This window comes from Pecten maximus, chromosome 9 (genome assembly GCF_902652985.1).
Source record: "Pecten maximus chromosome 9, xPecMax1.1, whole genome shotgun sequence".
NCBI classification, from domain to species: Eukaryota; Metazoa; Mollusca; class Bivalvia; order Pectinida; family Pectinidae; genus Pecten; species Pecten maximus.
Window position 1 is genome coordinate 33,515,739 of NC_047023.1, and position 27,110 is coordinate 33,542,848.

At 36.7% G+C, this 27,110-nt stretch overlaps 1 protein-coding gene across 2 annotated transcripts; it reads left to right on the forward strand.

The window, feature by feature from the left end:
- The first annotated feature begins 1,674 nt into the window (after positions 1–1,674).
- LOC117334753 (dynactin subunit 3-like) lies at positions 1,675–17,793 on the forward strand. Of its 2 annotated transcripts, XM_033894549.1 has the most exons (8): positions 1,675–1,806; positions 3,622–3,642; positions 8,801–8,885; positions 9,710–9,796; positions 10,881–10,964; positions 13,966–14,024; positions 14,537–14,596; positions 16,285–17,793. In XM_033894549.1, the coding sequence occupies exons 1-8, from the start codon at positions 1,711–1,713 to the stop codon at positions 16,363–16,365; spliced, it is 573 nt and encodes a 190-aa protein (XP_033750440.1). In that variant the 5' UTR covers positions 1,675–1,710; the 3' UTR covers positions 16,366–17,793. The 2 variants fall into 2 exon arrangements, with proteins under 2 accessions (XP_033750440.1, XP_033750441.1); XM_033894550.1 differs by lacking the exon at positions 3,622–3,642 and having other exon boundaries at positions 1,706–1,806.
- Positions 17,794–27,110: the final 9,317 nt, after the last annotated feature.

The window sequence follows — 27,110 nt, forward strand, 5'->3', positions numbered from 1 at the left end:
TTTAAACCATTCAAAGTACATGTATACCATTAGCATTTTTGAAATACGATTGACTGATAACAGACGAAATTTTGTTAGCTCGGTGTTCGTATGCATGTTTGTCTGGCTAATAGGTACTTGCTCATTACCATTTATCTGTTTTCTTTTTGCTTTAGATATTTGTGTATCTATCTACTTATTTATTTATGTATGTACTTACTGTTAGTACTTACTTACTTTTTTACTTACTCATGCATATCCCCCCCCCCCCCCTTTTTTTTTATTTATCTCTTTCCTGCATTGAAAATTCTTGATAATGTTAATGAAATCTTTGAAGATGCTAATATCAACCAAATATCAATGTACCTTCTATTTAATTGAGAATGTGTGAGTGTCTGAAAGATGTTTATCTGTCATTTACGTTTATCATGCTAAAGTTTGAAAATAAAATAATTAGTCATGTATTCAGCTCATTTTTTGTCACCTATCAGTTGAACTGTGGAATGATTTTAATTGTGAGTGTCAATATACACTAAACATAATTTCACATGTATTGACACCGTAATTATTCCCGCATATCTTCGCACAACCACATGGTAAAACTATATGGGTATACGTCGTCATACATTTTCCCGCACTTATGCCATAATTCCATTTTTCTGGGTATCTTTGAGATACGCTCAATTTCATATATACTTTGTATGGCAGTCTCTGTGTTGGGTAAATTTTATTAACGATTTCCACACCATGTGAGGAGCCAAATTATCCTGAATCAATGTAACATCTGCAGAAATCACGGTCACCACTCATTCTCTCATTTCATTTTTTTTTCATTACTATGTTTTTAAAAAAAATGTTCATTATGCTTTACTCTCGCTTTTCATTTACCTATCACTGGAAATACTTCATTTGATAATCATTCTCGTACTAATTTGTATATTACTTTCAAATAATAGTTAATTCGTAAAATCCATTATTATTTTATACAAGATGCTCCCTATATTTGCCATAAAAGCACGGGTAAAAATATAAGACATGATAGACAGTTTTATATAGGCTATGTAATCTTATAAAACAATATACATGACTTCTAAAAAAAACTATAACTATCCCGAGAGGTTAAAAGTTGGCATATCTGTACGAGTTCTTCTATAAAATCCTCAAATTGATTTTGAAATAAACTGTTCTTATTTGAGAAAGTATATGATAAGACTGCACATGAAGCTATGATCTGGTTATGTTTCCTATTTTCATATGCATGTACATGTGGTATTGTTTAGTATTTTGACATTTGTAATTATATACAGATTATAAACAATATGTACTAGCATTGTTGGAATCGGTTAAAACATCTGCTGTAGGTAAGTCTGTGGTTTTAGTATACAAATGTCACTAATTCAGAGATCACGAACGTAGATATTCAAATTATTTTGTTAAAATATGTCACATAATTATGTATGTTACTTCACTGTAGAATAGAGATTTCATAAAAAAGGGGGGTTTTGAGACCTTCCCTTATTTAATATAATAACGAGGGAGTTACCTCCCATGTTAAGAAATGAAACGCTATGGATTTATTCTGATAATTTATGTAATCTTCTAAATTTCTTTGTTACTTGCAGCTATTATGAAAAAAATATATCTATTTCAGACTGTTTTTAATTACTATATATTCTAGTGTATTAAACTGATACAAATAGGAATTCTTCTCTAGTACATCACGTAAGCAATATGGCTGACGACCAACTGGACCAGCTTGAGAATCGCATAACTTTACTTGAAAGTCTGGTATTTGGGAGTTCCGATAAAGATGCCCTTTACCCGAAGGTGTTTAAAGATAACATTCATCACTAGAATATTGTTTCCATACAGATATTTTTTTCCTTTTGCACTCGTGTAAATTATGACGATCATTTGTTGACATTGGTTGGTATAATTGGATAACTGAAAAATATTACTGATTATTGATATGGGAAAACCCCCTTCCTGCCTCAATCACCAAATAGTCCATGACTGGAACCAAATAATACTTAAAATTAATTTCTATGACTGCTTATTGATTAAAAAGTTTAACTAGCGGAAGTTTATATTGCATGCAGTCACGAAATCTTTATAAATTTATTAAATGTGGTATTCTTTTGAAGGCAGATCTAGACAAAAAGTAGCTAGAGTTTCCTTTGGCCCTGACACCAGACTTGGACATTCTGACAGCTAAATGTCTGATGTAGCTAGGCATGGTGGCAGGGCCATAGGAAAATCGGAGTAGAAACATGCAAATATTGGCCAAGTTATAGATGTTTAGAAGGAGGCAGTTCCTGTTGGATATTTATGCTATATATATATATATCATTCAAGGGAAAAAATTAAGACATATATACAGGAAAACCAATGTGGCTTTTACATGCCTTTTAATTTTGATGCATCCCTCTTCAAACTGGACTGGATATATGTAGTCCTAGGATATTTGTCACCATTAATTATATGACTGAATTAATGCATATATGCAAACTTCAATTTTAATGTGGTTCAACATCACAAAACAAGTAGATAATGTTTAGGTTTGGAGGATTATAACCTGTAGAAAATAATTGAAAAAAACATGGTTTTATTGGTTACTTTTTCAGGAACATAATTATATTCTCATTAGGAATTAACCATTTATATTAACTGAACTTGAAGATTTGGCCAACATATATAGCATGAACCAGTATACATGTGTACCATATATGCTCATACTTTTATTAGACTTATTCAAGTGACATATATGGTCTCTACAGATTTAGCTTGACAGAAATTTTTGACCATCCAATCCTTCTGAAATTATTTTTGACCATTCATGATCAGTCCTCCTGAAATTAATTTTTATATATTTGAAAATTGCAGTACATATCCTTTCTTCCAACCAGTGACAACAAGGCAATGTGCATGCATCAACTTACTAAAGTAGACATACTCAGTTAAAATTTGTCCCTACAAAAGTTAAACTATGGTCACCTAATGACTGCAAGTTTTGTTTTTAAAATATAAATACATGTGTATAAGCATTAAACTGTTTTCAGATGGTGATTATAAATTATGGAATAACTGCATGGTTATAAAATAGACTGTTTGTTTTCATGAGATTTATGCTGTTGAATTGGTATCAATTCATGATGAATTATTTGTTATCAATGAAAATGAGATTATTTAATCTTCATCACAAATGGGTATGAATGAAGAAATTAAAGGTAGATAACAGGTATTTTAGCTGCTGAATTTCATCAGTTAACTGCTTTGTATCTATCTGTAGAGCAGACATAGCTTGATCTGTTTAAGAGGGATTTCTCCCTCACATTTTATGCTTACAACAATTGCCATCTGAATGCTGTTAATTGCTTAAACAAAAAAAAAATGTATCGAATGCTTTTGGTATTGTGTTGATTTTGTGAAATTTTGAATTTATTTGACCCTGCATCGAGCATTGCATGTATATGATTGACAGCATTAGATATATATATGTGTGTTTTCCTGAAGTGTAATATATCCTACAAATTACTAGGTACATGTACATTGTTTATCTACATGTGTTGATTATACTTTAAGTTGATTTTGTTGCATAAAAACTAATATGTTGTTTTGTATTTTTGATGTTTCTGAAAACAGGGTTGCAAGCAAAGAGAAGAGGTAACAATAATTTTAGGACACTTACACGAAGTGTAGACACAAACAGCAGCACAGCACTAACAAATTCAGTGTCCAGTACTTCACATTCAAAATTAATCACAACAAATCAAAGACTTGATCATGAGTAATTATATAATACCAATACATATTTAATGCCCACGGGCATGGTGTGCTTGGGCAATCTGATTAAAATAAAGATCATCATTAATATATTAAACACTATGTTATGAAAATCTGGTTGGCATTGGCTGGTACTTAAGGGGTCCTTAACAGATGATCTTTCAATCAACCAATCATAACTCAAATGGCAAAATTTTGTCAAGAGTCTACAAGCTTCCCCTGTGCAACTTCATGGTTGGTCCTTATATTTTTTAAATAGATAATATCGGAGAGTTCCGAATGTCAACCAAATGTCATCCAAAACAATGTATTTGGTGAAAAAACTATGCATAGTTTGTGGATTTTCCATTGTTGTAACGAAACAATACATTGAAAGAAAAAGCAAAACAACAGATAGATCAGAGGCTAAACTGCTTCCATATACGTAGTCTGCTCAATTTGTACATACCACTGACAAACAGACATACAGTGTATATGAGACGCTTTTTGATGATCTGTATGTTGATCAGATTGTTCTTGGCATATATATGTTCCTTTGTGACATATCTCACTTGTCGCTGCAACTTCATACTCTGGACATAATGCTCTCCTATAGGTGATGAGGCGATGTGTCATGTATAAAAAGTAGGTCACTGATGATGCATGACCTTCATTTTGACTTTTGATCTTTGACTTACATCAGGTAGGGGACTGTAATTGCCTTGTTTTAGCAGTTTTACAAATCACTTTCAGATATTTTAAAAACAAAATATGAATTGCAATTTTTAATGTATACTGGACACTGAATCTTACTACTTATCCTGTGCAGAGGGCACTTAGACACATAGTGACAACAGCAATACCTTATACACTAGTACAAAACTGAATTTATAATCCAGATGATACCTCTGCTAATGATTGAGATATATGTCTAAAATTCATCAAATCTTTTATTTTGGAAAACTGCAGAGAACTTTATATCTGGATAATGAATTTTATTGATTTTTTTTATCGTGATGTTTTGGCCTATATCTAATAGAAGCTGCTAAATTACTTTACTAATTCATTAACCAAACTAACCAAACAGAGGCTATATATATACATTATTACTGTAGTGTAGCCTGTAGAACAATGTAATATTTGGACCATTCTAAAGTGTCCCAATTCAAGCGTTTCAAATTTTCTCACAAAAGTCTATATAATTGAACTACCGAGGTACGCCCTCCGCACCCCTGATCTCGGACACTGAGTCCTGAGATTCTTATATTATTTAGTGTCCAAAGTCAGCGAGTCAATGTTTTTGAAATCTCATATTTCTGCCTTTTTCTTGTATTTTCTTATATTCAATGTTTACATATAACTATTCAAAATTAGTTTTTGAGCCTGCAGGTTTATTACAAAAAAATATCGCTACAAATTTCTGTTCATGCTGTGTTTTTGTCATCTTGAAAGCATGGATGATATTTTACTTTATTGCATGTTTATAGTCAAATATTGGTATTTGACATCTAGCTCTTATCTTACAAATGAACTTAGTGTCTCTGCTGAAGTCTAACATATTGAATCAAACATATCTGAAAGGTCGATAACAATAGAAATCCTGCCTTGGTATAGGTCTTTAAAAGTGCAGCAGAACTGGACTGGGCTGAACGTTTAACGCTGGTGGCCAGGTAGCAGAAATGGTTAGAGGGACTCTGTCTTGAGTTTGGAGGTCCAAGGTTCGAATCCCAGCCTGGTCGCTGCATTTTCCCTCTCCTGTTCATGTTACAAAAGAAATTTTGTTTGACGTGGTACAGGCTACACTTAACTGTGCATATGATGTACTGATATGCTAGTACAGCAATTTAAATCAATTAACTGTAACAAGTATCTCAATGTAACTAGACTCCATCTACAATACTTAATGTACTTATATTAATGTATAAGTCCTTTGTGGATTATGTTAGAATATGGTGTTAAAATGTGTTAAAATAAACATCAGTTGTGAATAGACATTAATGCATCACAGCCAGTATTGAATTGTATTGTGATATTTCAATGATTTTACTCTGTCAACTTCATCAGACAAGTGCTCAGTACTGATTGTATCAAATTGACAGGTCTTTTCATCTTCAGAGATATGAGTTGATTTTGCTATGCTTTCTTTGCGTGAAATCAAAGTTCACTGCTCATCTGGACATCAGTTTTGTATATTAGTTTAGACTTTTTCCCTTCCTTTTGAAAAATAACTTTTGATAACTTTTAGATTTAGAGATCAGGGTGGTGTAATTTCATGGTGATTTGGTTTGTTTATCTATATTAACACTATTTGATTATGAGTTACTACATTTTTCAGCAAGAAATAGTCTTAAATTCTGTTTCGATATACAATCTATATACATATATGTGTTAATTGAAATCTTGAGTAATAAGAATCACTCATTTCAAAACTTTTTCCTACTTTAATTGAATATTTGAACTGTTATTTGGGAATTCGAATTACAATTTAAATTTTTGTATAATTTTTTTAAGTTGGACAATAAAGAAAGGTGTACAGGAACTTGGCACAAATGCCCAATCAGTATGTGTCATTGTGGGTATTGAATTACATGTGTTGTTATATAGCTTTAATTATATAGATGTTGGGGTGGGGAGTTACACACAGTGCAAAAGCTTGTGGACTTTATTGGTAAAGTATATAAAGTGGTGTATGTAAATAAAGATTGGTAATTAACTTAAGCTTCAAACACGTCTTCGTTTTGAATTGAAGCTTATGAAATCGTAGAACAGCTTTACGAAATGAAGGAACAAATTATACTCTTTTACAACTATTTTCTTTTTCAATTGATATTTTAATTTTATAGATAGCATTTAGAACAAACTTTGTATATATATATATACAGATTAGAATGCCAGATACTGACCATAGGCCGGTGGTTTTCTCCAGGTACTCTGGCTTTCCTCCACCTCCAAAACCTGGCACGTCCTTAAATGACCTTGGTTGTATACAATGGACGTTAAACAAAATAAAACTAAACCAAAACAAATTATACAGAACATGGGACCGGTCTTTAGTTAGCTTTTAGATACTAATACCTGTATAACAACATGTACAATGCTGCTAATATATATATATATACATGTATAAAATTCCTCTGCTCAGTCGCTGTTTACTGGTTTAGGCCACACTGGGACATTGTTTTAACCTTTCTTCACAGATCGTGATGATAGTAAAATTGTACATGTGTCTGTAATGAAAAGAAGTATGAAGTAACTGAAATTAACATAATGTAAAAACTTTTTTTATATATATATATAAACAAATTATGTATAAGTTAATTTGTACCAGTAATTAAGAAGTAAGTACTGTAATATTGTGTTGATAAAATCTGGTGTTTATAATTTAAAATTTCATATTCTTACATGACATTGTATTTGTTATTAATACTGGTATGTATATGTTGATATATATATTATATATTGTACATTAATATGTTTGTGCTAGCTAACAAGTTGTATTGTCTGTTTGGACCCAGCTACTATAGTGCAGTGTTGTAAGTCACTGGTGTTAATACAGTCAATTGATTCCGTGATTCAGACCTAATCAAGATGCAAGTAAAAGTGTACTGATGGTTTGTGTATGTATATGAAGGATATATCAAGTCACACAAATCTGTTGACTGACAACGTGTTTAGCTTGAAGCTATAATGTACCATTCTGAGGACTCCACTTCTGTGTAGAGTACGATATACAGCCTTGGGGATCCGGAGAAGTCTTTGGATTGTGATGAAACCTTATATAAAATTTTAGCAGAATACCTGTTCTGTTAGCATGATACATATTCTATTGAAACTGAGATGCATATTGTAGTAATTAATAAGACAGCTTGGTTATTTTCATTAGCTGGTTAATGTTGGATCCTGTGTATTTAACACTGGCTTTTTCAGTTGTATGCTTGATTAGAGTTTTGTCTGCCAGATGCTATTTATTTTTCCCTCACCAATATATATATATACTACCAAAGAGTTTGCACTTAATCTGTCAGTTTATGTGACACCTTGTCGACTGTGCCTCTCGTTTACTCAGAATTTGCTTTCACTTTACATACTGGTATACGAAAAGTTTTTCTTGTCAGAATGTGAATTGTTCTTCAGATGTTGAATGTCTGATATCAAATCAGTCTTAACACACTTTTATTAGCACTATGTATAGCTTATAGATGTATTGTTCACCATGCCTAACTCAAGGGACTGCATACATATCTGATAATTATATCTGCAAGTCTGCATGTGAGTTATGATTAAAATGTGCCTCTATGAAGGGCAATGCGATTATATGTACAGTTAATATAACAATACCTTCTAAAGTTCTCCCTCTAATAAAAAAACATGTTTTTGACTAGTTAAAAGTTTGCCTTAATGACAATGACAATATGTGAGATGTTTTGCTACATTGTTATATTCATTCTCTACTCACTCTGTGAAAATGATTAAAGTTATAAACCGTAGCAGATGTTTTGTTAAATGCCTGGCCAGATTTCATATGACTTTGCATGTAATACAGGTTTATATAAATCAGTTATAGATTAGTTATCATATGATGATGAACAGGACTATATTTCTATAACTCCTGTTTTATATCCTTAGTCTTAAGGGAAGGTGTATTTCATTATTACTTGATCAGTTTATTTGATTACCTGAGTTAGTGTAGCTTCACACCTTGATTACCTGAGTAAGTGTAGCTTCACACCTTGATTACCTGAGTTAATGTAGTTCCACACCTTAATTAACTGAGTTAGTGTAGTTCCACACCTTGATTACCTGAGTTAGTGTAGCTTCACACCTTGATTACCTGAGTAAGTGTAGCTTCACACCTTGATTACCTGAGCTAGTGTAGTTTCACACCTTGATTACCTGAGTTAGTGTAGTTCCACAACTTGATTACCTGAGTTAGTGTAGTTCCACACCTTGATTACCTGAGTTAGTGTAACTTCACACCTTGATTACCTGAGTTAGTGTAGTTCCACACCTTGATTACCTGAGTTATTTCATTAATTTTCAATTTTACATTGGTTTCCAGTGCATAGATAGCCTGCAAAATGTCCAGGCAAAGACCAATGGTGCAGTTCAGGGCAAAAAGCGGATAACCCAGACCTACAGTAAATGTAAGTACAAAAAATGTGTTGGCTCTGTAATACAGCCACTAGTACTTCTTAATTCCATTCCAGCAGCAACAAGATGGTTGCTGAGGATTTGAAAAAAGAAATCTGTTTCCACTGACATGGCAAAAAATGGGGAAGGACCATCTTTTATTTGCGAAATAGCTTTTACTAAGGTTAAAGAGAAAAACAAATCTTGACTTTCATAATTTCATAATTCTTCCATGTCAAAAGCACTGTTCAATCCCTAAACTGATATGGTATACATGTTTATGTATTGAAGGCTGACTTTGAAGACTTATACAGTGTAGTGATGGAGTACATAAAGGGAGATGTACATGAGTTTGGGTGTGACTATATAGTTACTGTAATAGTTCAACTAAAATATATATAATTTAAAGTGTGTTGATTGAGGTAGGTAATTAATCGCTATCATTATATAAAAAGATAAAAAAAGAATTCACATTAACTTACTTCACATGATCAGCTGAAAGATGAACTGGTGCCCTATTGGTTATATCAGTAACCTTAGTAGGTAAAGGTAAGTCCAGAAATATGTAACCTACACCTGTCCTATTTCGCATATACCCTATACAATCATAGGACATACTATCATTAGAGTTCTATATAAGTGCAGTTGTTAAGGATATTTTGAATGATATTTTGACTGAATACCACTAAGCCTGTCGCCTATTAGTAGAGTTGAAGAAATCTGCTGGACAGCAGGCAAAATCTACCATGTTTATAATAGATATTTTTTTTATTTTTTGAAGTATGGACTTGTGTGTGAAATCTTTGGCCTTGTTTCCATGTTTTTTGTTGTTGTACAGTGATGGACATTCAGCAGTACCTTGACCCATCTTATACCGACGAGATGACTGTGTCAGACTCTGCCAAGGCCGATACACTTATTGCAGGTTAGTATCCACAGAACCACTTCTGTATACCACGGTATCCTGTCAAAAATATTTTATCAGAGTACCTCTTCATCACACATGCATGTTGTCGTCAAGTTCTTTACTGCTTGAAAATCTTCTGGCTCAGGTCTCGACCTATCTCTTTGGATAGCATTTATTATCTTCAGCAGCATCTCGATTCAGTCTCCAATTTACACACCATAGTATTAAGCATCAGCTTCAACACCAGATAAAATTTTGGTGATTATCAGTCAAGGTTAAGGGGCCCAGGTCAAAGGTTACCCATTACAATTTTTGAAATGAAAAGCATCATACAAAATGTATTCGTAATTCATATGCAGTACCATAACACCAACTTCAGAAACCTACACCTGATTAATTTTCAGGTAAGGTTATGGGGTGGAAGGCTATGTATTATAACTTTTGAAATAAAAAGCATTTGAAAAGTACAAACTTAATCAAACCTTAAACACATGTTGTTAATATTCATGCCCTAGTATAACTTTAAACATATAGTTCATATTCCTACTATATACTAATCAAAGTAACAGGACATCAAGTTCTGTACACCTGATGATATATTAATGGTCATCACTTATGGTTGAAAGGTTAAAGGTCACGCTTGCCCTCATTTGAAATATTTCAGGCAGTTATATAATTACATACCAGTAGACCATGGCCACCTGCTGCTGATGAAGTAGCTATAGGGATACATTTTGTATATTGATGATGGAGTAAAGATATATTGATGATGGAGTAGAGATATATTGATGATGGAGTAGAGATATATTGATGATGGAGTAGAGATATATTGATGATGGAGTAGAGATATATTGATGGAGTAGGGATATATTGATGATGGAGTAGAGATATATTGATGATGGAGTAGAGATATATTGATGATGGAGTAGAGATATATTGATGATGGAGTGGAAATCATGTAAGAGTTTGGCTGGCCAGCACTCGGCAAGCCTCGTGCTGACTGGCCAAACTCTTACACTCGGGTTGAGATATCCCTGTCCACGGAACAGACCGGTGATAGATTCTATTAATCCCCACTTGCTAATTTTGTTTTCATTTTCAGATGAGGATTTTATCCGCCAGCAGACTGTTCGACTGGAAACAATGGAAACACTTAAGGATTGTATAAACAGTGAACATTTGAAAGGTATAAACATATAAACTGGAAGGTTAATCAAGTCAACTATTCTTTAGACTTGCCGAGGTTATAAACCAAATTCTTTACCATGTCTGAGGATATACATTGACTGTATCCATTTCCCTTTTGCCTACATAATGGTTGGCCATTTTCTTCCACCATTAACCAGCATTTTTAGTTCACATGGCACAGATCTAGAGCGCCATTGAGCTGAAACTATATGGCCAGGAGTGGTCATCAAGAATCATCTTGCTTTCCAGAAGATTGAGAGCCCTATAGCTATACATGTATATTGTCAGTGGGTCTCAAACACGGAGTGCTATAAAGTTTCCTCGTCTAATTTACCTTGACCTATTTTCAAGGTCACCAGAATCATGTAGAGAATAGTCCTCCGAGAATCTTTTTCACAAGTTCTAGAAGACCAAGATGCCTGTTATTTATCTAGTAGGTACCTTGGTTAGAGAGCTAGCTATAAAGTTTCTGAATACAATGCAGTGACCTTGACCTATTATAAAGGTCACAGTAGTGAAATATGTTAAAAACTTCAATAATTTTTTCCGAAACATCACTAACACAGTCAAGTTGAAATAGATATATTGCCATTATTCCTTGTAATTACTTAAAGCCATGAGAAAGATTCGGGCCCTCTGGGCCTCTTTTTGATGAAACATGACAATTGCAATGTAAAACAATTTTTGTTGTACATTTACACCATCATCTTTGCCTTTCAGTTGTAATTGTTTTGTCCATTTTTAGCCCACCATCATCAGATGGTGGGCTATTCAAATCGCCCTGCGTCCGTGGTCCGTCGTCCGTCCGTCCGTCCGTCCGTCCGTCCGTCCCTCCGTCCGTAAACAATTCTTGTTATCGCTATTTCTCAGAAAGTACTGAAGGGATCTTTCTCAAATTTCATATTTAGGTTCCCCTTGGTGCCTAGTTATGCATATTGCATTTTGAGACCAATCTGAAAACAACATGGCCGACAGGCAGCCATCTTGGATTTTGACAATTGAAGTTTGTTATCGCTATTTCTCAGAAACTAATTAGGGGATCTTTCTGAAATTTCATATGTAGGTTCCCCTTGGTGCCTAGTTATGCATATTGCATTTTGAGACCAATCTGAAAACAACATGGCCGACAGTCAGCCATCTTGGATTTTGACAATTGAAGTTTGTTATCGCTATTTCTCAGAAACTAATAAGGGGATCTTTCTGAAATTTCATATGTAGGTCCCCTTCAGTGCCTAGTTATGCATATTGTATTTTGAGACTAATCGGAAAACAACATGGCCGACAGGCAGCCATCTTGGATTTTGACAATTGAAGTTTGTTATCGCTATTTCTGAGAAAGCACTGAAGGGATCTTTCTCAAATTTCATATAAAGGTTCCTCTTGGTGCCTAGTTATGCATATTGCATTTTGAGACCAATTGGAAAACAACATGGCCGACAGGCAGCCATCTTGGATTTTGACAATTGAAGTTTGTTATCGCTATTTCTCAGAAACTAATGAAGGGATCTTTCTGAAATTTGATATGTAGGTTCCTCTCAGTGACTAGTTATGCACTTTGAATTTTGAGACTAATCGGAAAACAACATGGCCGACAGGCAGCCATCTTGGATTTTGACAATTGAAGTTTGTTATCGCTATTTCTCAGAAACTTATGAAGGGATCTTTCTGAAATTTCATATAAAGGTTTCTCTTGGTGCCTAGTTATACATATTGCATTTTGAGACCAATTGGAAAACAACATGGCCGACAGGCAGCCATCTTGGATTTTGACAATTGAAGTTTGTTATAGCTATTTCTCAGAAACTTATGAAAGGATCTTTCTGAAATTTCATATGTAGGTTTCCCTCGGTACCTAGTTATGCATATTGCATTTTGAGACTAATCTGAAAACAACATGGCCGACAGGCAGCCATCTTGGATTTTGACAATTGAAGTTTGTTATAGCTATTTCTCAGAAACTTATGAAGGGATCTTTCTGAAATTTCAATTGTAGGTTTCCCTCGGTGCCTAGTTATGCATATTGCATTTTGAGACTATTCGGAAAACAACAACATGGCCGACAGGCAGTCATCTTGGATTTTGACAATTGAAGTTTGTTATCGCTATTTCTCAGAAACTTATGAAGGGATCTTTCTCAAATTTCATATGTAGGTTTCCCTCAGTGCGTAGTTATGCATATTGCATTTTGAGACCAATCGAAAAACAACATGGCCGACAGGCAGCCATCTTGGATTTTGACAATTGAAGATTGTTATCGCTATTTATCAGAAATTGCTGAAAGGATCTTTCTGAATTTCATTTGTAGGTTGCCCTCTGTGTCTAGTTATGCATATTGGATATTGAGACCAGTCAGAAAACAACCTGGCTGACAGGCAGCCATCTTGTATTTTGAAAATTGAAGTTTGTTATCGCTATTGTACAGAAGGTACTGGAGGGATTTTTCTCAAATTTCATATGTAGGTTCCCCTTGGTCCCTGGTATTGCATCTTGGGACCAGTCGGAAAACAACATGGCCGACAGACAGCCATTATTGCTAAATCTTAAATTTTATATATAGGTTGCCCTTGTTTGAAAAGCACTAGAGGGCTGTTTCTGAATTTACACAGATTAGTAAGACTTAGAGGAAGGGAAAAGTAGAGAAAAGATCAATCTGACATGGAACCTATAAAGATCATTCAATGGTGGGCGCCAAGATCCCTCTGGGATCTCTTGTTCTATATACAATTATCATAATCGCTAGTTCTGAGAAATTTCTGACAATGTTTTGTCATACATCAACAGAGTTTTCTCTATTGATATCCTGATTTTGCAAGGTAATTTTTAGTGAAAAGAAAGAAAAACATGGCAATCAGGTGTCCATATTGAATTTCAGGGAAAAAGTTGTTTTCATTATGCATCACGAAGAAATGATTCAGAAAGTACAGTAAAATATTTGTCATGTATAATTGTTTTCCTATTTTCATCATTTTATAAGTTCTTCCTTTTACTTTTATTTGAAGCATTACCAAAGAATACAAGTAAATTTCAGGAACTTAGCCGGGCCCAGCTGAACCAGCAGGTAATGACCATGTTAGCAATGCCTGGTAGGAAGTTTTGACAATAACATAATCTATTTTATGCTGCTATTATTTACTAAGCAGAAGATATAGGTGTTATAATGGGGTTGGCGATATTTATGTATATTCCATGTGATTTGTAACACATTGTCAAATTCAATGTTAGTTTTTTGGGTGCTCTTGTGACAATAGTTGAGTAAGAGTTATTGACCTTAGACTGAGTGGCTTGGTAACAAGTCATTGGTCTTAATGCAGAACATAAGATACACAAAAAGACATTTGGGTCTTCAAGCAATTAGTGAAAGGAATAGTGTTAGATTGATATTTTACTGTCAGCTTACCGTTTATTAAAACCAAACTACATGTATATTTCAGTATTTTGATGAATATTTAAGTATTCAATCTTTAATAGATTAAGAAATAACTAAGACATGTTAAAGATAACTGTTTTCAATGTCAATTAAAATTTTAAGATTTTCTTATTAATGTTTCATCTCAATTTCTTTAAACTCAGGACAAGACAGCCGAGATAACGGATGATGTGAGGAATATACTCTCCGCATATAACAATATTGTATCCTTAACCAATTCTGCTTCTGCTACTTAAGTGAGAAGACATGTAATTTGACATGTATTTCTCCCATCATTCACAGATCTGTCTCTCGTTTTAACCAGTCAACCCCTAGGGTGGGATTTCTGTGTCTCTCCCAAGGGTATGACAGATAGCAGATGTTGGCAACAATTCAATGACATCATGGCAACAATGCAATAATGTCGCTTCGACAATTTCACAAAAAAAAAAAAAATTATTTACCTTGGGGACTTGTGTAAGTTTCCCCCTAGGTCCTTAGCTATGCATATTGCATTTTGGGACCAATCGAAAAACAACATGGCCGACAGGCAGCCATTCTTGATTTTGACAATTGAAGTTTGTTATCGCTATTTCTCAGAAACAACTGAAGGGATCTTTCTTAAATTTATATGCAAGTTCCCCTTGGTCCCTAGTTATGCATATTGCATTTCGGGACCGATTGGACAACAACATGGCAGACAGGTGGTCATCTTGGATTTTGACAATTGAAGTTTGTTATCGTTATTTCTCAGAATGTTTTTAAGGGATCTTTCTCATATTTCATATGTAGGTTCCCCTTGGTCCCTAGTTGTGCTTATTGCATTTTGGGACTGATCAGAAAACAACATGGCTGACAGGCTGCCATCTTGGATTTTGAAAATTGCTGGTTGTTCCTGCTATGTCGTGTTATATAAAGTTATTAAATGATTTGAAAGAAGAGTGAAAGAATGGGAAAAGAAGAGAAAAAGATCAGTCTTTCATTTGACTGATGTGGATTGTTCAATAGTGGGCAGCAAGATCCCCCTGGGATCTCTTGTTAGGTCATCAAAAAAAATTTGACCCAATCAAAAACAATTTGGTCAGGATGACCTATACTGATCGAGTTTCGTCTGTTGCCATGCACCCTGCATAAACTTTTCACTTTTCAAACTTCTCGAATTCCACTGGTGGGAATGAGCTGAATCTTGCCTGTTATGATCCTGAGATGGTCCTGACCAAGTGTTGTTATTTCTCGGGTCAGTCTGAAATCCAAGATGACCACCATGGCAAAACATATTTTAAACTTCTTCTCCAGTTCCACTTGTGCCATAGAGCTGGAAATTGGTGAGGATATTAAGGAAGGGGAGCCAACAAAGTGTTGTTATTTTTCAGCCTGGTAAGAACATGGCAGTGACTACAACCATTTTGTAACATGATTGCACAATCATGGTTTTCCAGAACAACACATATTTTAAACTTCTTCTTAAGTTCCACCAGTGACATTCAACTCAAACTTAGCTACAATGATCTTGAGATGGTCCTGACGAAGTGTTATTTTTCTTGTAAGTGCAAAATCCAAGATGGCTGCCATGACCCACAGTACCACTATACTTGCTACTGAGTATGTATACTATAATAGTACAAGGGTCTTTAGAGTCAGATGACCATTAAGGCCCATGGGCCCTCTTGTTGAAAGGTTTAGAATGTTAAATCCAAACCATAATTCCTAGAACAATGCTATTGGTGATGTGTTTTGATGTACACTTTAATTTTCTTTATCATCAAAGATTCTTAAAGATTTTTTTTTCTAAACGCAACAGACCATAAAGTCTGAAGTAAGAGTACATATATCTTAACATGAAGAGCTGTTGGTTGAAATGAGAGTGAAACAGGCTCTATGGGACACCTGTTTATCCTTAACTAGCCTTCAGGTTTCTATGGTATCCAAGCAGTTCGTACAATGGGATGAAACTGTGACCAAATTAGAAATGGCAAAACTTTCCAGAAAGTGACTGGCCATTGTTTCCAGGAAGTGACTGGCCAATGTTTCCAGGAAGTGATTTGTCAATGTTCCCAGGAAGTGACTGACCTAGTCATTGTTTCCAGGAAATGACTGGCCAATAGTTCAAGGAAGTGACTGACTTAGTCATTAATTCGCGAAAGTGGCTTGGACTATTTAATTTAATTATCTGAACTGTATAGTCAGCAACTAGTGCAATATGAAGTGGGGGAGTGACCGGTGGTCAGCAATTTTAAGTTGAAAGATGGATGGATGTACAGCTAACTAGTGGTCATTTTGAATAATGTTTTTTTTCTTCAAATTTTAAGTCTCTTTAATGCAACCCTGGAATGTAGCTGTATTCTATTCTGTAACCTGACTTTCTTTACTTAAATAGCCTTCAACATAATTTGAATCAATAATCCAATCCCTTATATTTTAGAATTCATTAGTGCTTGCTTGGAAGATATACATACTGCTAAGTCGTGTTGTTTAGTTCCAGTATATTCATCTGAAATCATGTTATAACTATGAGGAAGGTAAATTCAAGATGTGAGTATTTAAGTCTTTGATACAAGGAAGTCCTTAGGAGATCTGATTGTCACTTGATTATTTCCAGTTCCATATTGTCTGTAAATTTTGGTGATAACCCAAACTTAGTCCAATTAATTATTTAGTCATTCCAATGAAAAGCCTGTGTTATGTGGCTAATTGAAAGATTGGTGGTTTATGAGGATCTCTATAACATGATCTGTATTGTATTAATGTAAAGAGTATATGTTGAACTTATAATTCTGAGAGTGGTGTCCCACCACTTTCCTTCCATTTAAACTTTAATTCTTTCCTAAGTTACTTTCGTGTTTAACTCCTTTTTGGGTTCTTTATGTTCATAAAAGACTTATCATAGGTTTGTGGGTCCTTTTAGGGAGCTAGACATCTTGAAATTATTCTAATAGTAAGGAACAACAATGAAATAAAAAGTATCATGATCTGTAGCCTAATGGATAGGAGCTCCATTTTATCATCTGAAGACCATGTGATGGAATCCCGGTTGTGATGCTCTGTTGTTTGGGGACAAGGAAACATTTAGTGAACATATAACTCTTTGCTTTGGTAAACAAGGAAGAAACTCTAGCCTCGAAAATTAGAACTCTTCAATGTACGAGGTTGTATGGAAAGTGTAGGGAGACCTTAATTGATGGACCTGTGTCAGTATACACAGCTATTGGTGGTACATCAACAGTATTTTGTACATTGTAAGAACTATGGAGGTGTATGACATGTATTGTTCATTTCTACTATAAATTCATGGCTCATTTCTTTGATGATATGTACTGCTTTTATTGACAGACTTTGGTGTATACAACAATGGAAAGAAGGCAATTTTCATTTTGTTTTCACAAAAATAAATATTAATAAAAGTCGGTATGAAGAATGTAAATACATAGTCTGTTGTTATTTTCTCCATTATTTTATGGATGGATCTTTTTAAATAAGATAATGTACCGGTATTCAGCTAAAACGAAAAAATAGATCACAGACATTTGTAGTTAAAAATTGAATATCAATAATAAAATGCCTAGTATGGGTCTTGACTCTTTATAGAATAAGTCTTTTAGCGGGCCGCGGTGGGCGAGTGGAAACCTACGTGGGGCAGTTGTCTGGTATTGACCGTAGGCCGATGGTTTTCTCGGAGTACTCTGGCTTTCATCCACCTCCAAAACCTGGAACGTCCTCAAATGATCCTGGCTGTTAATATGAGGTTAAACAAAAACAAACCAAATTTTAGCCCACATCATCATTATCTAATTGTCCTAAGCTGAGGTCAAGCCCTGTCTGTTGCAAGGTAATCTTAGTTATATGGACATTCCTCAAACTCCAGATGTTGGTCCGTGTTTGTACCCAATCAATTATGAGCATGATCGGGAAAACAAAATGGCTGATAGGTGTCCATCTTGGATTTTAATAGGTTAAGTTTGTGGTCGATATTACTTAAATACAGGAGGGATATTTCCCAACCTTCACATGTAGGTTCCCATTGGTCCCTAGTTGAGCCCATTCAATTTTGGGTCTGATTGAGAAAATAAAATCGCTAACAAGAATTTTATGGTGAAAATTTGTTATTGATACATTTTAGAAAGTTCTTCTTAGATCTTTCTTATACTTCATATGTAAGTTCACTTTGTTATCAAATGATTAAGAGGAATCTTGAGAATCTTGGAACGCAGAGAAAAGATCAGTACGTCTTTCATAGGACTGATAAAGATTATTCAATCGTGGTCGCCAAGATCCCTCAAGGATCTCTTGTTTTTATTCTATAAAAAGCCATACTAGGTACAAAGTATTTTATTATTGATCAATTTATAACTAAAAATGCCTGTGAATATAAATATCAGTAACGTTAACCCTATTAGTAATTTTTCATAGATATATTCGGAGAATTCGCCCACACGAACGTTCGGTTCACAGGAGATGACATGAGTGGTATCGGGTAAACCCTTCTGAAACAATAGGTTTTCACTCTTTTTACTTCCTGAGTAAAACTGGGGCGTTAATTATTATATAAGTGCACTTCTGTCTAATCTATATTTATATGTACGTTCCCGGTACTTCTGGAGAAATCTCCCACTTACAATGTGTACATATATATACAATTGACTGATTTTGGTTAATACAAGGAATTAAGGCCATGCCCAGTGATAAACGGTAATATATTCCGCGATCGAACGAGACAAGGTACGAGGTTCACCTGCCCGATCACGTTTTTTTCCCCTGGTGTTCCGGTTTCCTCACACAGTTAGACCTATCGCCCGCTTCTATTCGGGTAAAACAATCAATATATGTTGTTTCGCAATTGTTGTAAAATCAGTAAAGTTTCTGTTTTTATGCTTGTTATGGTGTTACACATTTATCATATTAGATTTCACAATTTGCATAATATCACGAAGTGCGGGAGTGACTTACTAAAATAGTATGATCCTTTTTTTGTGTGTGTAACGATATCAGAATGGACTGAACCGATACAGTTTATTAAAAGTATCATAATTTGTCCTTCATATGCATTATTGAAAACTGTAAATATGGGTTTTTTCTTCTTTATAACGTCCATGTGTTTTTTAAACACAGAGACTTCTATGCACCCTTTCAGTACGGGGTGATATATCGCTTGGATTACCTCCCTTATCACACAACTCGGGTCTCCACCAAAAATTGTGTCCACGTTCAGTCGACCAAGGGTACAGGATTACCCCTTCACTGATTCACCAAGGGGACAGGGACCACACCTCTCCTGATCGACCGAGGGGTAGGGACCACACCCCTCCTGATCGACCGAGGGACAGGGACCACACCTCTCCTGATCGACCGAGGGGTATGGACCACACCTCTTCTGATCGACCGAGGGTAGGGACCACAACTCTCCTGATCGACCAAGGGGTAGGGACTACACCTCTCCTGAACGACCGATGGGCAGGGACCACACCTCTCCTGGTCGACAGAGGGGTAGGGACTACACCTCTCCTGATCGACCGAGGGGCAGGGACCACACCTCTTCTGGTCGACCGAGTGGCAGGGACCACACCTCTCCTGATCGACCGAGGGGTAGGGACTACACCTCTCCTGATCGACCGAGGGGTAGGGACCATACCTCTCCTGATCGTCCGAGGGGTAGGGACCACACCCCTCCTGATCGACCGAGGGTAAGGGACCACACCTCTCCTGATCGACCGAGGGGTAGGGACCACACCTATCCTGATCGACCGAGGGGTAGGGACCACAACTCTCCTGATCGACCGAGGGGTAGGGACCACACCCCTCCTGATCGACCGAGGGGTAGGGACCACACCTCTCCTGATCGACCGAGGGGTAGGGACCACACCCCTCCTGATCGACCGATGGGACAGGGTTAACACATAGAGTGATCGACCCAGGGACAGGGTTAACACACGGACTGATCGACCCGGGGACAGGGTTAACACATAGAGTGATCGACCCAGGGACAGGGTTAACACATAGAGTGATCGACCCAGGGACAGGGTTAACACATGGACTGATCAACCCAGGGACAGGGTCAACACACGGACTGATCGACCTAGGGGACAGGGTTAACACATGGAATGATCAACCTAGGGGACAGGGTCAACACATGGACTGATCAACCCAGGGGACAGGGTTAACACATGGAATGATCAACCTAGGGGACAGGGTCAACACATGGACTGATCGACCTAGGGGACAGGGTTAACCCATTCACTGATCGACCCAGGGGAGAGGGTCAACACATAGACTGATCGACCCAGGGACAGGGTCAACACATGGACTGATCGACCTAGGGGACAGGGTTAACCCATTCACTGATCGACCCAGGGGAGAGGGTCAACACATAGACTGATCGACCCAGGGACAGGGTCAACACATGGACTGATCGACCTTGGGGACAGGGGTCAACACATGGACTGATCGACCCCGGGGACAGGGTTAACACCTGAACTGATCAATTTAGGGGACAGGGGTCAACACATGGACTGATTGATCCAAGGGGACAGGGTCAACACATGGACTGATTGATCCAAGGGGACAGGGTCAACACTTGGACTGATCAACTTAGGGGACAGGGGTCAACATATGGACTGATCGACTCGGGGACAGTTATTAGTACTTGATTGGTCAATATCTCATCAGGCTGATGATGAGGCATGTGAGGAAAGCATCGAGGAGAACAATGGTACATTGTTTCAAAGACGAGCTAATTTGCAAAACTGCGGGTGTCATTTTACGTTTTGGAAACTAGACCTGGGCCCATTGGGAACGAAACCCGCTTGATCACGCGAGAGATTACGAGAAAATGTACAATTTGATTAATATCCAATGGAACAAGAAATTGCATCTTATTCTTTATTTAATCGAAGGCAAGATAGAAGCGAAACGCTTGTCACAAACATTTAAACGTGACTGATTGGTCATTTGTAGTGATTCAAGCGCTTCAGGGAATTGGATGAGATGAATTGCTGAAACTACAAAAGGTTGTTGGGGTTTAGATTTAAAAGAGCACAATAGCATTACCATGTGAACGAATGGGTACTTAATCTGTTGTCAATGTCGGCGAACAAATGGATGTGCACGAAATCATCCGTATAATGCCGGAATCGAGATATTGGCGCCACAGCAAGCAGACGGTTCCGGAAAATTGTAGATTGTTGAAACACTCAACTCCAAACAAATGACCCGTTTATGCCGTTAATCTTGTTTTAAAAATGCATTTCGAGACGGGAAATTGTCCCAAGACATGCAAAACCTAATGTCAATGAAAACATTTATTTAGCATGTCCATATATGGAAATTTCATCTTAAACATTTTGTTGGAATATGTACATGTACCATTGGAGCGCTGAGTAGTTCATTTCTGCGAGTTGGTGCAGGTCATCAATGGAAGGAAGTGGAAAGTCACTCACCAGTTTCATAGGAAAGTCAGTAACCTATTGCTGACAGTAAGAAATCTTAATTTTACATATAATAAAAATATCTCTTAAGAAATAGTTAGACTTCTACTGGTTAATGGCCAAGATCAGCATATGACGGTATGGTATTAGTGTGTACTATGAAGGAACGAGAACATGACCCAGGGAGTTGGCACGAATTCCCTACAATGTCAGGTCCAAATTGCTAATATAATACATATATAGCCGTGGGATGCCAATTTCTGCCAAATCCCTGTGGAACATGATATACTAATGTTGATGTACAGAAATGACTGATTTGAAGGAAAGTAAGAGACAGGGGAGATAATTTCGGTAGTAGGCCATTCCAATCTTTGATTGTCAAAGGAAAGACGGATCTTTCCTAACCGACGTCCGACATGGTTCGAAATGAAACCTGATGGATGTGCCTGGTTTTCATGCTGTAGGGGATGTTTAGAAGGAATGATCACTTTATAGAGAACCTCTGTTAGAATTGAAGATATCTTAAATGATTTTTAACAAGTAAAGATACCTTTAAATGTAACTTGAGATGTTTTGTTCAATCTACTTGAGATATAAAGATGTAGTAGTATATTTTGAATATGCATTTTAACATTTCTCTAATAATTTTCAACTCTTTGGAACATTAACTTGGACTGGGTTTGAGAATAAACTACTCTTGATTGATTTGTTATGACATATATAGTCCATATATCCTTATTCTTAGCGGCCATGTCTCTTAAAGGGACTTAATGGTTAGACTTTTATTTAATATTTGGTTTATTTAGTTTAACGTCCTATTAACAGCCAGGGTCATTTAAGGACGTTCCAGGTTTGGAGGTGGAGGAAAGCCGGAGTACCCGGAGAAAAACCACCGGCCTACGGTCAGTACCTGGCAACTGCCCCACGTAGGTTTCGAACTCGCAACCCAGAGGTGGAGGGCTAGTGATGAAGTGTCGGGACACCTTAACCACTCGGCCAACGTTATTTAATAACGTACACTGTATAATAATTAAAAGTATGTAAACAGTTATGCACTTTGTTTTAATTATGAAATTTTAAAGTGTCCGTAACATTTTTTTTAAATCATAAAAAATTGAAATAAAATAGAAACGACCTAGTCACTCTTTCATATCATTATAGTTTTGTTCAGCGATATTTTGAAGTTGATAAAAATATATGCCAATATTTCACAAAAAGTGCCTTAATTGTGTAAACAGTCTCATTTCAAGTATCACAACGCTTTCCGGAAATCAAATGCATGAAGAAAATTGATGAAATCTGATCATTTAGTCCCTTTAACTTAGGAATGCTTTATGGGCGTAGACCGTAACGCCATACAGCCTATTTAGAAACGATGTCTGTTTCAAACTTAGGAACGGTGTATGGGAGTCGATCCTATCGTCCTACATCACAAAGTTAAAATGTATAAGTGTCATCATCGTGTCGAACATCATTAACTTTGAAATGGTGGTCCTAGCGTCCTACATCTTTAAATGAGAAATGGTGGTCCTAGCGTCATAGATCTTTAACTTAGAAATAATGATCCTAGCGTTCTAGATCTTTAACTTAGAAATAGTGATCCTAGCGTCCTAGATATTTATCTGTATTGGGGAGGATCCTAGAGTCTTACATCATTAACTTATGATGTATGGGTGATGATCCTAGAGTCAAACATCCTTAACTTATATGATGTATGGTGATGATCCTAGAGGCTTACATCCTTAACCTATATGATGTATTGGTGATGATCCTAGCGTCAAACATCCTTAACTTGTATGATGTATGGGTGATAATCCTAGTCAAACATCCTTATCTTATATGATGTATGGTGATGATCCTAGAGGCTTACATCCTTAACCTATATGATGTATTGGTGATGATCCTAGCGTCAAACATCCTTAACTTATATGATATATTCGTGATGATCCTAGAGGCTTACATCCTTAATTTATATGATGTAGTGGTGATGATCCTGGAGTCTTGAATCCTTAACCTGGCGCCCTACGTCATAAACTGTTGATGTACGGATGATCATCCTAGTCATACATTCTTAACGTATAGTGTATTGATGGTGATCCTATATTAGTCTTAACTTAGATAATTAATTGTGACCCTAGTGTCCTAATATCTTAAGACTAAGAAACAGTGTATCGGTGGCGATCCTAGCGTCCTACATCCTTTATTTATAAATGGTGGTCCTAACGTCTTACATACTTACCTTAGAAATGGTCACCCTAACGTCTTAGATTTTTTGTTTAGAAAATGTGATCCTAGAGTCCTACATCCTTAATTTATGTGATATGAGTGGTGATTCTAGCGCCCTTTACTCTAGCGTCCTGACCTAAAACTTATGATGTATGGGTGGTGAACCTAGCGTCCTACATCTAAAGTTAGAAATGGTGATTCTAGCGTCCTGACTAAAACTAATGATGAGTGGGTGATGGTCCTAGCGTCCTACATCTAAACTTAGAAATGGTGATTCTAGCGTCCTGACCTAAACCTTATGATGTATTGGTGATGATCCTAGCGTCCTACATCTAAACTTAGAAATGGTGATTCTAGCGTCCTGACCTCAACCTTATGATGTATGGATGGTGATCCTAGCGTCCTACATCTAAACTTAGAAATGGTAATTCTAGCGTCCTGACTAAAACTAATGATGAGTGGGTGATGGTCCTAGCGTCCTACATCTAAACTTAGAAATGGTGATTCTAGCGTCCTGACCTAAACCTTATGATGTATGGGTGGTGATCCTAGCGTCCTGACCTAAAACTTATGATGTATTGGTGGTGATCTTAGCGTCCTACATCTAAACTTAGAAATGGTGATTCTAGCGTCCTGACCTCAACTTTACGATGTATGGGTGGTGATCTTAGCGTCCTACATCTAAACTTAGAAATGGTGATTCTAGCTTCCTGACCTAAACCTTACGATGTATGGGTGGTGATCCTAGCGTCCTGACCTAAAACTTATGATGTATTGGTGATGATCCTAGCGTCCTGACTAAAACTAATGATGAGTGGGTGGTGATCCTAGCGTCCTACATCCAAACTTAGAAATGATGATTCTAGCATCCTGACCTAAACATTATGATGTATTGGTGATGATCCTAGCGTCCTACATCTAAACTTAGAAATGGTGATTCTAGCGTCCTGACCTAAACCTTATGATGTATTGGTGATGATCCTAGCGTCCTACATCTAAACTTAGAAATGGTGATTCTATAGCGTCCTGACCTAAACCTTATGATGTTTTGGTGATGATCCTAGCGTCCTACATCTAAACTTAGAAATGGTGATTCTATAGCGTCCTGACCTAAACCTTATGATGTATGGGTGGTGATCCTAGCGTCCTACATCTAAACTTAGAAATGGTGATTCTAGCGTCCTGACCTCAACCTTATGATGTATGGGTGATGATCCTAGCGTCCTACATCTAAACTTAGAAATGGTGATTCTAGCTTCCTGACCTAAACCTTACGATGTATGGGTGGTGATCCTAGGGTCCTGACCTAAAACTTATGATGTATTGGTGATGATCCTAGCGTCCTACATCTAAACTTAGGAATGGTGATTCTAGCGTCCTGACCTAAACCTTATGATGTATGGGTGGTGATCCTATCGTCCTACATCTAAACTTAGAAATGGTGATTCTAGCGTCCCAACCTAAACCTTATGATGTATGGGTGGTGATCCTAGCGTCCTACATCTAAACTTAGAAATGGTGATTCTAGCTTCCTGAACTAAACCTTATGATGTATGGGTGGTGATCCTAGCGTCCTACATCTAAACTTTGAAATGGTGATTCTAGCGTCCTGACCTAAACCTTATGATGTATGGGTGATGATCCTAGTGTCCTACATCTAAACTTAGAAATGGTGATTCTATAGCGTCCTGACCTAAACCTTATGATGTATTGGTGATGATCTTAGCGTCCTACATCTAAACTTAGAAATGGTGATTCTATAGCGTCCTGACCTAAACCTTATGATGTATTGGTGATGATCCTAGCGTCCTACATCTAAACTTAGAAATGGTGATTCTATAGCGTCCTGACCTAAACCTTATGATGTATTGGTGATTATCCTAACGTCCTACATCTAAACTTAGAAATGGTGTTTCTAGCGTCCTGACCTAAACCTTATGATGTATTGGTGATGATCCTAGCGTCCTATTCTAAACTTAGAAATGGTGATTCTAGCGTCCTGACCTAAACCTTATGATGTATTGGTGATTATCCTAACGTCCTACATCTAAACTTAGAAATGGTGTTTCTAGCGTCCTGACCTAAACCTTATGATGTATTGGTGATGATCCTAGCGTCCTATTCTAAACTTAGAAATGGTGATTCTAGCGTCCTGACCTAAACCTTACGATGTATGGGTGGTGATCCTAGCGTCCTGGCCTTAATCTTATGATGTATTGGTGATGATCTTAGCGTCCTACATCTAAACTTAGAAATGGTGATTCTAGCGTCCTGACCTAAACCTTATGATGTATTGGTGATGATCCTAGCGTCCTACATCTAAACTTAGAAATGGTGATTCTATAGCGTCCTGACCTAAACCTTATGATGTTTTGGTGATGATCCTAGCGTCCTACATCTAAACTTAGAAATGGTGATTCTATAGCGTCCTGACCTAAACCTTATGATGTATGGGTGGTGATCCTAGCGTCCTACATCTAAACTTAGAAATGGTGATTCTAGCGTCCTGACCTCAACCTTATGATGTATGGGTGATGATCCTAGCGTCCTACATCTAAACTTAGAAATGGTGATTCTAGCTTCCTGACCTAAACCTTACGATGTATGGGTGGTGATCCTAGGGTCCTGACCTAAAACTTATGATGTATTGGTGATGATCCTAGCGTCCTACATCTAAACTTAGAAATGGTGATTCTAGCGTCCTGACCTAAACCTTATGATGTATGGGTGGTGATCCTAGCGTCCTACATCTAAACTTAGAAATGGTGATTCTAGCGTCCCAACCTAAACCTTATGATGTATGGGTGGTGATCCTAGCGTCCTACATCTAAACTTAGAAATGGTGATTCTAGCTTCCTGAACTAAACCTTATGATGTATGGGTGGTGATCCTAGCGTCCTACATCTAAACTTTGAAATGGTGATTCTAGCGTCCTGACCTAAACCTTATGATGTATGGGTGATGATCCTAGTGTCCTACATCTAAACTTAGAAATGGTGATTCTATAGCGTCCTGACCTAAACCTTATGATGTATTGGTGATGATCCTAGCGTCCTACATCTAAACTTAGAAATGGTGATTCTATAGCGTCCTG